The 15,251-nt window shown below is 40.3% G+C and overlaps 1 protein-coding gene across 1 annotated transcript; it reads right to left on the bottom strand.

Annotated features, from left to right (window-relative positions):
- Positions 1 to 262: 262 nt before the first annotated feature.
- Positions 263 to 14,862, bottom strand: sae1 (SUMO1 activating enzyme subunit 1). The gene is made up of 9 exons (XM_056373123.1): positions 14,652 to 14,862; positions 14,041 to 14,152; positions 13,258 to 13,431; positions 10,060 to 10,205; positions 9,098 to 9,197; positions 8,351 to 8,456; positions 3,572 to 3,716; positions 2,392 to 2,461; positions 263 to 582 (listed from the first exon to the last, which is right to left on the bottom strand). Exons 1-9 carry the CDS (start codon positions 14,750 to 14,752, stop codon positions 490 to 492), a joined length of 1,047 nt encoding a protein of 348 aa, XP_056229098.1. The 5' UTR covers positions 14,753 to 14,862; the 3' UTR covers positions 263 to 489.
- Between the last annotated feature and the right edge of the window lie 389 nt (positions 14,863 to 15,251).

Below are 15,251 nucleotides of genomic sequence, written 5' to 3'. Positions count from 1 at the left end.
TGATTTGCACAGCATGAGTTTGAAGTGGTGGACATGACATAAGGGTCTGTGGGGATGAAGAGGTTAATTATTTATTAACTGAACTGAAGTGTGATTAGATTATGGGTTATGTTTATTAGTTTTCATGGTTTGATTTTTCAGAAAATACCAAGAGTAATATATGAATGAACCATAATAATTATTGCTCAATTTTGTGACTACAAACAGGGAGATACTCCAGAAATGTTGTTAGGTTTCATAAATCCAGAGAACGGAGGCAGAATCCTTTTACTAAACAATGTTTTATTAGCAAATGTAAAAAAATCTCACTGTTTGCTCAAGAAAGTGTTTGACTTGGTGGGAAAATGGATCAAATGACAAAAGATCAGGAACAACAGATGGATTTTATGACTAGTGGAGCAAGTTCTGGTATAAATAATCTGACTGAACAAACTGAGGAAGAGAGACAAGCTTTCTGGACTTTGTGTGTAAAACAGGTGCGACAGGTGTTTAGTTTGGTCCAAAGTAGTCGACCACGCCGTTGCCTTTACGGCCATCGAAGAAGAAGAAGTTCCTGTGGGGAGGGTCTCTTTGGGAGAGAGCCTGAAGCCAAAGACAGAGAGGGAGGGAAAACATCAATGAAACTTTCCAGTGTTGTTTTTAATGAACCATTAAAGTCAAGTAAAGTTAATATAATCATTATTAAGATTTTTGAATTTTTGACCTCTTCCAGAGCAAATTCCTTCATTCTGGCAGGTAAAATTGTCAAGGTGAATGTTTCATGGCATCAATCAGTACGACCAGTTCTAATATCCCTTTTCCATGTACCTGCAGGCCCACACGAGACCTGCCCGTCACACTCAAAGGTCTTCAGAGGTTCAGAGTGCAGTTTGTGTGTGAGAGTGAAGTGTGTCAGATTCACCCGGCGAGACATCAGTCAGCCGGTTGCAGAGAGTTTCATCATCATCACAGAGACAGCAGGTTGGCCTTGTGTCAGTATAATCCAGCCTGACTGAACTCTGTCTCCTCCCTCTCTCTCCCACCCACACACACACTGACCTGGACTCCTCTGTTAACCTCAGGCTGAGGACACATGCATCACACTCAGAGAAAACTAGTTTCTAATCTTGTCAGTGTTGTAATTGAAGTTTTATTCAGGTCACACACACAGAGAACGGCCCATTTCCTCTGTATTTGTGAGTTAGACTCTGTGCATTAAGTACTGATCCTGTTTTTATCTGTGGGACGAGTTCTAATGATTCCAACAAACGTATTTACCATTCTGAGTCTGTGGATCCCACCAGAGCCTTTACTCCGTTTGTGGGCTTAAAATATTCTGTGTCAAGCATACAGGAAGCATATATAATATTATCAGCGGTCTTTGTGCGTTGCAAGTGATCTTCATATATTTATTAATATATCTATATTCATTTCATTTATTTACACTTATCATTTGTATTTATTTTCAGTGAATTTCGACATTTATTGTTTTTACTTCAACTGTGATATTTGAAAATAAAGTTAATGGATCAATCATAAAACATCCTGCTACAGTTCTAGTACTAAAACTCTAACAACCAATTTACAGAAATAATTGACAAAAATGTTGAGTGTATGAAAGTATCGGCATGTATATATATATGTATAGAGATAGCCAGGGCTGGAGGCATTATGTTTTCAGGTTGCCCGTCCCATTTTTGTGAACATGTCCACTTTAACTAAAGAATGAACTTATTAGATTTTGGTGGTCAAAGGTCAAAGGTCACAATTTTGGCCTCTTGAACATGATATCTCAAAACCACCTTCAGGGAATTTCTTCAGATTTGGCGCAAACGTTAGATTTCGGTGATCAAAGTTCAAGGTCACTGTGACCTCTCTTAACATGTTTTTGGCCATAACTTCAAATACACTAATTATGACACAATGACTATAAGGACAAATTAATGTAGTGATAACATTTTATGTCCAAATGGTCAAAGGTCAGGCTCTAAACTGTAGTGAATACTGTATGTACCATCAGCGTTGGTGCAACTGTTCAGTCGTATGTTTTCCATCGGATTTCATACTGTCCCATCATGGTCTTTAATCCCACAATATCAATGAGTTTATTATGTTGTTAAGCCGGAGGACAGTATAATTCATTTCTCCTCCTGAGAGGCTGCTGCTAGAGCGTCACACTGCGTCTGGCTGTGGTCACAGTGAAAATCACTTCTACACAGACCAGAGCTGCTGCTGTTTTTCTGGATCTGACCCAGAACCAGCTGAGCGGCCACCTGTCAGCTGACCGACTCCCTCACACACCAGACTGTTCCTCTTCGTCATTGACTATAGCAGAGTGAATGTTAACGTGAACCCATTCAGAATGCTTCCTGAAGGGCTGCCCAAAAAGCCTCATCATGTTTACACGCTTACCTTGACAACTTCCTGTCCCAGAACTCCTCCCATGACGGCGCACACTGGAGACATCTCAGAGAAGCAGTAGCTGAGGACAGACAGTACAAGGAAACATGGAGCACTGTAATTAAACGGAAAGTGTGATGTTCAGGAAGTGAGAAACACGAGAAAGTTACTGACTCCAGAGCCACTAAAACCTCTGTCAGGACCCCTGATAGGTTGTCAGCTGATTTATACATCGTTCTGTCTCATAACACCGCTGATACTGTGGTGGTGGAGTTGAACTAAATGCCTTTTCACTCACAGTAGAAGCATGAACGTTTGAGTTAATCGAAGTCTGCAATCGCACAGATGATGGTACAGATAGTGTTAATGCGGAAGTTATTCAGGCTCAAAACACTAGTGTGAAATTGGTTCTGACGCAGACATTAACATTGTTCTGACCTCCACCGTGTGGATGTGAAAGTGTAGTTCTTAAACTCTCACCTGCATGACTTATCTTATGATTTCTGATGATCTACAAACTCTACCAGCTTTTCCTGCATTGCAATCAGATGAAATACAGAAGTTCATAAACATCTAAAAACATAAAATGGTAAAAAGTGGAACTGCAGCCAGGAAACACAAGTAATGAATACACAGCTAGTGAGAGATCTGCAGACGGGCAGATTTCGTGCCTGACTATCAGCCCTATGTTGGCAGCCCACTCTGTCTTCATCAGTGTGTTTCAATGACATGATGCTTTTTCAAGGTTAGAGTGCTGTGAGTGTGGTTTTGGTGAAAAGACATAAAGGGATCTATTACAACAACTAGGTTTTGATGAAAGGTTTATTGGGGCAGCTGGGTGTCACAAGGACAAAATAAAACCTGGAAGTGTGTCTTATAAGGGCACAGACATATTGTATCATGTTTTTTTTGTACTGGGAGACCCACCAAAGCAGCCCTGTGCACACCAACGGATCAGTGTATAGGGTCACAGCAAATTACTGAATTATAATAAACATCTTCACATTAAAAAAGGAAAGGACACCTGCAACAGGACACATTGGTGTTGTGGGTGGGTGTGGGTGGGTGGTGTTTCTGGATCCTGCTGTCAACCTTCAGCTTCAGCCCCTTGCTTTAAAGACACTTACTGGGTTCATTCGAATTGCACATGAGCTTCTACTCCTGTTTGAGTGAGTCACATGACAGTTTGTACCTGATGAAGTCATCGTTCAGGAGGTCACTGCTGACTGCCAAGGCCTCGAGGACGTCATCGCGGATCTGTCTCAGGAGCTGACTGTCTCCTGCAAAGGACTGTGGGTCGGGGTCACGGCCCTTGTCTGTGCGAAACTTCAACAGTACTGTGGGGAAGGTGGGACGACAGAGAAAAAAGAAAGGAGAGCATTAGAAGCAAACAGAGGGAAAGAAATGACAGTTGAGGGTCTGGAAACAAGTTTACACCATTTTCAAAAGCAATATTTTTCCATATAATGTATTGCATTATTGCCAGTTTCATTGCCATTTAATTTCATTACTTTCAAGTGACTTCCACAGTGAATTATCATCTTATGGAAAGACAACATCTCTCTTCTTGCCTGCCGCTCCCTTTGAAACCGGATAAGATCGGTATGTGGTTGCACCATCAACCATCTCATCCGATTAGGCCTACGTTTCCCCACATCAAGTCGAGAGTGTGAACACACACTGATGCACACAAACACCTGCACACGTTCAATATTAGGGTGGAAAAAACTCCTTCCTGTCTCTGAGAGTCAGCTTCAGGACTGAGAGAGAAATTAAAAATCAGAAGCATGCACTTAATTTGGTCATGAGAAATATTTCAAAGAGTAACTGACTGACAGCAAGTGCACCACCCAAGGCGCAAACATCAACACTTCGCCCCCAGATTTCCTGTTCGTCCATTAACTTAAACCACATAAGGAAGTCAAATCCTCCCACGGCCATTTCCACCAGCGTGACACACACACACACACACACACACACACACACATACGCACGCACACGCACACGCACACACACACGCACACGCACACACAAGTAGTGCAGATGAATCATTTTGGCACCTCAGCTTTGCCCTTTATCAGAGAAGCTTTGTTAGTAGAAAGTTAAAGACTGGCACAAATGGCATCACTCTCGGGTCTGCACCAGGCAGGAAATCAAGCAGAGTTTCATCACAGAATATAATAATGTGCACATGGATGGAACAATGATAGTATCTCTAAACCTACTCATGTAGGTTACAGGCGAGGGGAAATATTCTTGATGGCCCTTTATGTCGAAACCTGCACATGAAGGTCAAATACAATAACAAATATGTTTTTCAGCATATTAAAACAATGTGTGTATAGAGTGAGAGCAGGTTCATGCTAATTTACCAGAGCTGGTAGGAAAATATCTGTCAAAGTGAGTCTGATTTATTTTATTCTTATATGTGATTTTGTCCAATTATTTATAAATAGAAGTCTTTGTCTAGTCAGACTATCTGTATATTAAAAAAGGAATCACATAGATCAAAGATTATAATATAAGCAAACACACACACAGACACACACCCAGCCCGCGGTTCAGATCACCCGACTGTTCCTAGTGAGACAGGAAGCAGTTGTAACAGAGGAAGAGCCACTTCCTCATCGGTCGCCCAAAACAACAACCGCTAGATCCAATTATAGAACAGCGGAGGAATAATAACACTGCCTCCTGTCTCACAATCACTAAATTAAAAAAACAACAACAACAACTAGACAGTGTTTCCACTCAAGACATTAGAGGAGACTTGAGGACAAGGTAACGCCACAGTGGGTAGCAGGGTTTCAGAGTGGGTAGTTATTAGACTGAAGACCCGACGTCTGGCACGACCTAAAATTAACCAGCCAAGATGTTCGGAATCAAAATGCACCTGCAAACGATGCGTGACTAAGAAACAAATTGGCTGTTAAGTAAACAAATGTAGCAGACAACCACCGTCACATGACTGCATCTGCCTGCTACTGGTGAAAGCCTGTCTCATAATGTACTGTTTGACATGAATGAGACATAAACGATCAGTCAGTCAGTGTTGTTCACATCAATTTAATTATGTTTCAACACTTACACACCCTGAAAGTTAATCTGAGGGAATAATTAATTCCATGAAAACTAATCACGTGTGAAAAATATTGGCTATTGTAAGATTTTCTGGTATTTTCTATTTCTATTCACTTCAAAAGCACAACAGTGGTTTAATCCTAAAGGAGCTAAAATAACGGCATCGCTGAGAGTGAATTGCTGGATATGCACCAACATAATGTTTTAAAGCTGCGAGCAATAACTGTATTTTTCAGTCATTTTAGTCGATGATGATAAAGATGTGTGTTTTTGTGAAGGACTTACAGGAGTGCTTTATGCTTTTTAGACATGAAAGACATGTCAGGTGTTTTTGTGATGTTGTGAGCAGACATCACAAAAACTCCAGTGCCACAGTCAAAATAAGACTAGGCTGAATTAGTCATTTCTGTTGCTGTAGTTTGTATACGCTCATAGCACATGATGTCAACACGTGCATCTTATTCCCTCTGTCCTCAGTCCTCACTTCTTCACATCAGCGTCGTTCGCTCATGGACAAAGTTTGCAAAATGTCTAAGTTGTATTTCTTAATGATGACGGATGTTACTGTAATAATACTATATATACCACAGGAATGTGGATGAGACAAGTGTAGCAGCAGCCACGTTTGTTCCCAGTGAAAGCTACCCATAATCCAAAGCAGTAAAGGTCCGAGAGCTCCAGAGGAACTAAAGTGTGAACAGAAACAGGACTGAGGCCCCATCAGACCTGAAGTGGACCAAAGAAAGAGCCGAGTCCCTTCTCTGCTGGTCCACTTTAACAGGAGTTTGGTTCATGTAAAAAGGACTATATGTGAAAACACACTGATATTCTGTCACTTCTAACTTGATCGTTTGACAAATATAGCCAAAAAAAATCACAGCACAGACTTTGCGTTTAACTTACAGTATGTGTTGTTGTCTGACAACAAAAACAGAAAACATGTATTGCTGCTGTGTATATGCTGTATTAAAATACTGTATATGTGAGGACAGAGAGGAGGAGAGAAGAGAACAGACAGAGGACAATAGGCAGAATACAAACAGCCTATGATGCAGTCCAGTCATATACAAAGTTTTGACCTGGTCTTGTTTGATTTATGCTGCCTGGGTGCAGAGTCGCTGCATGGAAGATAAATTATTTGCAGAAATGCTTTTATTCGCACTCCCATTAATTCACATCTATTTAAATATGGAATGATTTTTGTAACTTATGACATGTTGCACAGTTGCGCTGCCATTTTTGTTGCATCTACTTTTTTGCAAAGAAATCTTGATTAATGAGGAATATTATAAATTACACATAATCTTTAAATATCATATTAACTTGCAGAACAGCGCTGTTTCGCTTCATATTTGTGACAAACTTGAATTTAACTTTCATTATTTACTGCGTTTACACACAGGTGAATGTGTCTGAATTCACAAGTGTGAACCCAATAACCATTTCTGGTTGTTTCCTGTTGCTATATGCTTGTTGTCATGCGGTGTAGGTGTCGGGCTGTTCTCTATTCTACGCTCAGTGCACATGACTGGCCATGGACAGCCTGTGATGGAAACTAGTGTGAAGTGTTTGGGGATGGTGCAGGGCCAGGTGACAGGAGGGACAATAACAACTGTTATGAGAAGGTCATCACACACTGTAAATAACCTGAAAAACAGGAAGGTACAATTTAGGTTTATTTAAAGGGTCAAACGGTCCTTAAGGTGCAACTCAGCGAAACTATAGAGTTTTTGTTCCACCAAATTGCAGTGAATTTTACAAAAGTCTTAATGCGACTTGGCTTGTTTTTGTTGTTTACTTTTTTTTTTCCAGACACCGCAGACATCTCTGGGCCGAGGTTGACCTTTAACACTCCACCCTTTGCTCAAGAATGATATTTAACAAACGTGATGGACGTGGATTTCCACGCATGTGAGATGACAGCTCATTCGCTAGATTGGAACCAGTCATTTTTGCATGTTCATTGTATGTGTTTCAGTCCTACGCATTTTCAGTTTCTAATTTCTATACTTTTTTAGACCTTTCAGGATTCCTTCATCAGCTCTCTGTATGGAAATTCTGTTCGTCTCTTGCCTCCCACACTGACATTCAGAAGACCTCTTGTGTACTTTACCGCTCATTAAAGTGTGAGTGCATAGTTTTAGAATAAATATGAATTCCTTACAAAATATTTATCAAGCTGAAAAAAGTTCTACTAAAGTTCTTGAAATAAAACACAGTGCTGTGGAATTTTAAAGCATAAAATTTGTCAGATTTAGAGATAATACCGCCACCAGTTCAAGAACATGTCAAGACCTAAACAATTGTCAAACTTCAATTTCAAAACCTTTTAAAACCCAGAAAATTTCCCATCGTTGCAGTCTAATTATTTTCATTATCCATTAGCTTGTATTGACTGTGTTTTCACTTAATCAAGTAATTGTTTAAAATGTGAATAATAATGGAAAACCTGACACATCGTCTGGGACTGCAAGATGCACAGCTGGAAGAAAATGGACATTATTCAAGTGTCAACACAGTGAGAGGTCAATGGAAACAGCTGGTGTAGTGGATGAAACTGTGAGAACAGACGGACTACAACTTCATGTTAATCTGCTTGTTTTGGAAATATATCAATGCTGAAAACCTCAATAAAAACTTAAGTGAAAAAATGTAAATAATAAAACAATGTCCATCAGCAGAAAACAGAGCTCCAAATGCTTCAAATTATGAAATTAGGTCATTGTTTCTGAGAAATATTCAAAAAATACCAAAGGTTTTGAATTTAAAGTTGATATAAACCACAGGAAAAAAACATAAACTTTCACATTTAAAACCTGCTAAAACGTAAACCCTTAACACTAAATCCTGTATACTATTATTTCCTCTATGAAATGACACTTGTAAATACCGTGAAGCAGGAAGTAGTCCACTGGTGTTCGCTTCAGACCAGCTTTGGCCTTCTCACTTGTCCAGTCAACCTCCAGAGCCTCCTTCAGGGTGCAGAAACTGGCCGTCTGATTGGATGAGAAATTTCTTTTTAAAAATTTAAATATCAAATAAATTACACAACTGAGATAAATTAGTATCATCTCTACAAAACCTGTTTAATACAGAAGCCTTGAAAGGCAAGTGAACATTTTTTATACTTGTGCCAGGATCATTTTTTTTAAAGTTTTTGTTTCAACTGTATAAATAACATCTGAGAGGCAAGCGGTTTTTTCTGGGAAGAAAAAAAAAATTGAAAAATAATCCTGGCAAAAACAATTCACCGGCCGTCTCAGGGCTTCTGTACTTTTAGAACAAATGGAAATATTTTAGAACATTTATTAATCAGACAGGTTGTTTTCAAACTAGTTAGTAAGATATAACAAAAAGTCATACAGGAGGAGGATTGTTTTTATTTTACAACGTGTGAGAAGAAGATAAGACCTCACAAATGATCTGAAGTATTTTTACAATGTTTTTCCATTTTGTGTAATTTTCTCAATATTTTCCACTTCTCCTCTCTTAACATTTTCAGTTGAGTACCTCCAGCCTCTGTTTAAAGGAAGTCATCTTAGCCACCACCCATACAATGGTTTCATGGAGCCAGAGAGATGGAAAATATCTTTATAGGAAATATCTGGCACCGATAACATGATCTACATCCACCTACCTTTTTCACCATGGTGGTCTCGTTGGGGTCAACTTTGGCTTTCTTTGCCTCTGGGCCGTCGTTAGAATCTCCAGTCGGTTTCACTACTTTGGGTTTCTCCCTGAAGACAGAGAGAGAGAGAAGAGAAAGATCCTATATTATCAGTTTATTCATCCATGCCAGCTGTAGTGGACCTGACAGCTCCAACAGCAGCAGAAAACAGTGTCCAGTTTGAGCAGAAGATAATTAATTACAATTCCATCTGTAAAGAAACTGCTTTGTGACCATAACTTAAATTCAAAAATGATATCAACATCACAGACAAATCAGCAACACTAACAGCAACACTAGACTGTGGAGCCCAGATTACTGAACTTAATAGACTGTTAAAATAACCACTAATGTGCAGCGATAAAACTTCCATTATCAACATTTGTGGCACACTGAAAAATATCTTATTTTTGTCAATATCACCAGACCTTTGTGTGAAATTTTGTCATATGGATTATAATTAAGTGCATTAATTCTTTAGTTATGGCAAGAAAAATCTTTTGTGAGGTCCCATTTACATTGACCTTTGACCTTTGACCACCAAATTCTAATCAGTTCATTCATTCTTGTGTCCAAGTGGATGTTTGTGCACCCCCCTCCCCCCGGCAAGGCTTTCCTGCGATATCATGTTCACAAGAATGGGACCAATGAGAGTTTACAGTGGCGTTAACCTTTGACCTTTAACCATCAAAACAGAATCAGTTCTTCCTTGAGTCCAAATAAATGTTTGTGCCAATGTGAACAAATTCCATGTGAAGAAATTCCCTCAAGGCGTTACTGAGATAACATGTTCACGAGAACGTGATGGACGGACGGACGGACAACCCGAAAACAGAGATCCTGCCTCCACAGCTGTCGCAGGCGCAGAGGCATTAAAATGAAACTCTGATTGTCACATGAGCAAATTCACATCAGCTCCACACTCAACTCACTCAACATAGTTGTGTTCTTGTCCGAGGTTGCAGAACATGTAACCATAGTAACCATGGACGTCTCCACAGAAGACCTTGATGTTGCGCTGAGAACAGAGCTGGTCGACCCGCACCATCAGGTCTCTGGAGCAGCCTGTCAGACACACCTGAGGGGAACAAAAACACACAGGTGGGGGAAGGTGAGAAGGTTATTCCTTGTGCAGAGTCTTTGTGCTGGACATGTAGTTACTTCAAGGGTTACAAGCTGGACGTTTTGGATATGGTTAACCGAGATTAAAGAGAGCCGTTTCTTCCTCAACATGTATTCAACATGTTCTTCAGGGCAGTTTTACGCTGTATAACACTGCAGCATTACAGAAAAAAAAACTTTCAGTTCAATAAGGCAAAGTTGCTGTTACGGTTACACTCCACCTAATTTCAACTTCTCCGCTGTCCCAGAATCCCTCTGATCCAGAGACGCATGTAAATCTGATTTTATTTGAAGCCTCTGTAAGTTCTATCTTCTATTTCTATTTGGATTTTGGCTTGTTGTGTCCTAATATCAACAATGTGGAACAAGGATTTTATCCAGGACGTGAACTTGACAGGTCTGAACCAAACACAGCAGTGTTTAAGAGACTCCTCTCAAAGGAGCCAAATAACTCAGGCGCTACATTTGCTTTGCTTGTTTTTTTAAGAAAGGCTTCTGTGTGTAACAAAGATACAGGCTTTTCTGTTTCTATAAATATTTCCCTCCTTCACAGCGTGTGCAGAGATGGATGTTCACGGACCTCTCGCTGTCAATGAGATACAGTTTACGTATTCATAACATGGTTTGTACAGTTGATACCTTTTTGTAAATTCAATGTCTAAAAATGAAAATTTGAGAAACTGAGCTCCCACTGCATTGATCTGTTGAGCACCTTCTCCTCCGCTGCCACCCTGCTGTTTTGTTATTGTGCTTTTATTCAACTTATTTCCTCTCACATTAACATAACACTCAACCTGCTCGCACTTAATCCCTAAGGTACACACAGACATATTTCACTTCTGAAAACGTCTGCAATTGTAAAAAAAACACAACTGAACTCTGGCTGGTCAGCTGCCAAACTGACAGAGACACACCTACAGCAGCAGCTGAATGACCACACAAAGCTAGGGTGGACCACTGTCTGAGTGTAAACACAGGGGGGGGGCTGGGTCCACCTTATCCTGCTGACCCAGTCCAGCACACCCAAAACCCCCCTCTGCTCACTGATAAGACTGATGCTGCATGTCATGGCATCACAGCAGCAGGCAGACCAGGGCCAAGGTCCACTGTTGGCGAACAGGTTGTGAATGGTTTCAAGTGTCTTGAGATAAAAGATAACAGCTACAGAGCAGGATCTCCTTATCTGGAGCATATATACAGTGTGAGACCGTAAAATAAAATGGCTCAGTTTCATCTTCGACACAAAAGTTGGAACAGCCCGGAGGATACACAATTAACCTCCACCTTTTTCCTTCCTAGAAATGATATGAAGTTTTATCTGACTCAGAGTAAGGACGTGATTAACCCATGAGTGAGACAAAGGGAGGAAAGCAGGAAAACTGGAATCTCCCTTTTTAAAAAGGAAGCCGTTAAGGGCAAATAAATCTCCCATTAACAACATATTAGTCAAATACTAGTCATTTCACATGAGACAATTTTGAATTTGTGTTTTTTTATTTGTGCTTTGATGCAGTTTTCAGGTACTTTGAATGTGTAAGAAACAGAAAAGAAGCTGCATACTTATTGGCCTTTCGTGACATTATTCTTGGAAGAAACTAAAACAAATTACTGCATTTAAAAAAAAAAAAAAATTACTGTAACCAAGCAAAGAGAGTGACTGAGAGAATCAGTAGCCAGTCAGCTGTACTCTGCAAGTACCAGATGGACAGTGTGTGCTTTTCTATTGTATTCATCCCTCAGTAATTAGGCCTCTCATATGAAAATTTTGACCACACTCCAACCGTTCCACTTTAATCACCGTCCATCTTCCCACTGAGCCACACACAGATACATGTGTGGAAGCAGATAAAAGCAGTAAGTGGTCTATAGCAGAGAGAGAGATAAAGAGAGAGGGAGAGAGAGAGACAGAGAGATGAAGAGAGAGAGAGAGATAGAGAGAGACAGAGAGAGAGACCCCCATCTGTTTTTCTGTTGTTTTTTTTTTTTTTTATCTGTAGTCTAAACTGTCCCACCTTCTCTTCTCTAGGCCTCTCTTCCTCCCTCCCTTTGTCCTACTAACATCCATCTCATCCCGTCCTCACTTCACTTCATCCTACTGATATCGCCCTCATCTTCCTCTCGTCCCTCACTCCCTCCTCCTGACCCTCACTTCACACCCCCACAGGGAGAAGGCTGCCGGCAATTCAGACACAACACGAGGGGAAAAAATCTCTCTCTTCTGATGCTGATGAAATAGTCTTCCACTCAGTGGTGATAAAACTGAGATACAGAGTGTGTGTGTGTGTGTGTGTGTGTGTGTGTGTGTGTGTGTGTGTGTGTAGCTGCCTGTGGAAATCGATGAAGCAACTTTTATCATGTTACCTAAGAAATGTATGAGCACTGCGGTGAGCCCTGCACGACCATATAAGGAAAACAAAGACCTTAAACCAGCAACTGTACTCTTTATGTAATTAATGTGCTAATTGTATTGTATAAAGGAAATTCAGGACTAAATGTAACCATTAGTATTTACTGAAGAATGACGCCAAGCTGATGTCATTACTGCAGCCTCACTTTATAGAAATCAGCTTAATGCAGGTGTTTCTGTCCTGGAGCCTGACGGAGCCAAACATGGAGAGTTCTGTTTTTCTATAGTCGGTTCTACAATATGGGCGACAAGCGACATCTAGTGGTGACATTGAGAGATACAAGACTGAGTGCTGACAATAGTTTGAAGCATCTCAGAGGAAACAATGCTACTGCACAAACTGTTTTAGAAATATATATCAACACAAAACTGAATTCAGACAGGACTGTGAAGAAATACATCAGTGCGGACATTTTTCACTTCAAGTATTTTAAAGTGCATTTATCCTTTAACACGGCCGAACATCTGATTTAAAGAAAATACACATTTGGTCCACTTTAAAGTAAAATCATTCAGCTCAGCTCTCAAATGTGAATACAGCTGTCTTTCAGTTATGTAGTGTACTTGTGACTGTTTTCAATAAAGTTTTGTTTCCACTCACTGCATCGAACTGCAGAAAGAAGTCATCTGGTTTGTCTTCGACTCTGTCTGTGTCGGCATGAACCTCAACCATCGGGTTGAGGTTCTGTGCGCGCTCCAGAGAGGCCTGGGCCCGATTCTGACCCTGAGCCGTCACTGGAACCAGGAATTGAGCTCGGCATGACTCCTCTGACACCTGGTGGACACACAAATAGGGAATGCATAGCAGGGTGAGGACTGTGTTGTACTTGGTAAGAGTTTCCCTAAAGGCCCTCACTCTCATGCAGCTTAAGGCTCTGTCTGGATGTGATTTAGCTGAAGATAATTTACACTGTGTATCCAGTAGACAGTTACCTCCACTAGAAATTCTGTGTTTCCATTAAAAAAAAAAAAGTTTTTCAAATATTTATCAATTATTTAATTACACAAGACCACATAGAGCAAACACATCCATACTATTGATTAATATTGTCTTTAAAACTATATGAGGCCAGAATTAAGCTGCTGTTGCAACATTGCCACAATAAAAATAGGTTTCTTTCACCACTGAAAATCATTGAAGGCTATTACTTTACCACATGCACTGTCTACTGGGCATGCATAACACTGCAAAGACTTCAGCTGCCTCATAACGGCCATCTACCTCTCCATTAATTTTATAGGCAATGAATACATGAGGCAGATATTCAGTTGATTGCTGAAAACAAACATTTCTAAATTTAAACTGAAGCACAAATCCTCGCTGTAGGTGACAGTGTGTTCTGATGATGAAGGGGCACCTGACTATACTGTAAAGTATGTGTACCTGTTCATGATCCAGCAAAGTGAGTCCTTTAACCCCAGCCAGGATTAGGTTTTTGGCTACTTCAGCCCCAAGACCACCTAAACCTGCCAAGAGAACACGGGATCCTCGTAACCTGTAAAAAATAAAATAAAATAAGGGCACATGCAGATGACATGTCTGGGGACTTCTCACTGTATGCTGTGTAATGTGATCTTGTGCTGTGTGGATTGTTAAGCAGCAACATACTGGCAGATCAAAACTAACTACGATTAAAAGCGACAGTAAAATCAGAGTTTTAGGGGTTTGTGCATTTCATTGGCATGTGGAGTATTACAAGTGTCCTGTGACGTTTACTTTACGGCCTCTTTGTCATTTAGCTCAAGTTTAAAAAAAAAAAAAAAAATCAGGGCCATCTGTGTAGACAATGCAAAAAACCAAGATCTATGCAAGTATTGATATAGATAATCAGATGGAAGCTCTCCACACTACAAAAACCAATACTTATTAAATCACATCTGCCGGCAGATTAAAACGTTAAATCAGACACTGGTCAAAACCGGTGCAGCAAGAGTGCGACAAGTGAAACCTTCCGCTGCACTGATTAGCCTGGTGAGCTAACTAAGCTAACTGACCTCTTCTGGGCATCAAGCCCCCATAGTCGAATCTGGCGGTCGTACTGTGCCGCCTCTTCCTCGCTGATGACCGGGTCCTCCTTCTCGATCATATCGATCATTTCAGTTCACTCTAAAGGCGGTAATTTCGGCGTAAAGTGACAGTATTTTGCAGCTTGAGATGTAGATGTTTCAAATGCCGCGACAGTCCCGCTGAATGGGCGCTGGATGATGACGTCAACAGAACAAAACAAAAGATGTGTTTTCGAATTTGAAATACAATTTCAAACATTTCACAATAATCGCTGCTAATTTGTGGTTATTTTCCTTTGGTTTCTCTGTTTATTTGTTGAGGTAATTTGTCCTTGATTTTGCATCTAAAATGTATTTGTTATCGTGTTTTCTTTTTTGTTTGTAGTGTTTGTAAATAAAAAGTATCGAAATAATTTTTCGCTGTTGCTGGCTGTGTCGGCCATTAAGCTCGTCAGTGTTACTTAAAAATCATGAGTATAAACTTTTAGCTTGTGCTCGACATTTTTACCTTTATAAGACAACGTTGGGGGCTGCATTGAGTAAATTTTCCCCTGGTTTTGGTCTTTTACGAACTATTTCACAGCAATT

Source organism: Seriola aureovittata, chromosome 4, assembly GCF_021018895.1.
Source record: "Seriola aureovittata isolate HTS-2021-v1 ecotype China chromosome 4, ASM2101889v1, whole genome shotgun sequence".
Classification (NCBI taxonomy): domain Eukaryota; kingdom Metazoa; phylum Chordata; class Actinopteri; order Carangiformes; family Carangidae; genus Seriola; species Seriola aureovittata.
This window is presented reverse-complemented; position numbering and strand designations above follow the sequence as displayed.

Coding starts and splice junctions, on each gene's coding strand:
- sae1 (XM_056373123.1), bottom strand. CDS start 14,752: ATGATCGATATGATCGAGAAGGAGGACCCGGTCATCAGCGAGGAAGAG. Junction 14,153..14,651: donor GGGCTTGATGCCCAGAAGAG/GTCAGTTAGCTT, acceptor TATTTTTTACAG/GTTACGAGGATCCCGTGTTC. Junction 9,198..10,059: donor CAAGAACACAACTATGTTGA/GTGAGTTGAGTG, acceptor CTCTGTCTTCAG/GGAGAAACCCAAAGTAGTGA.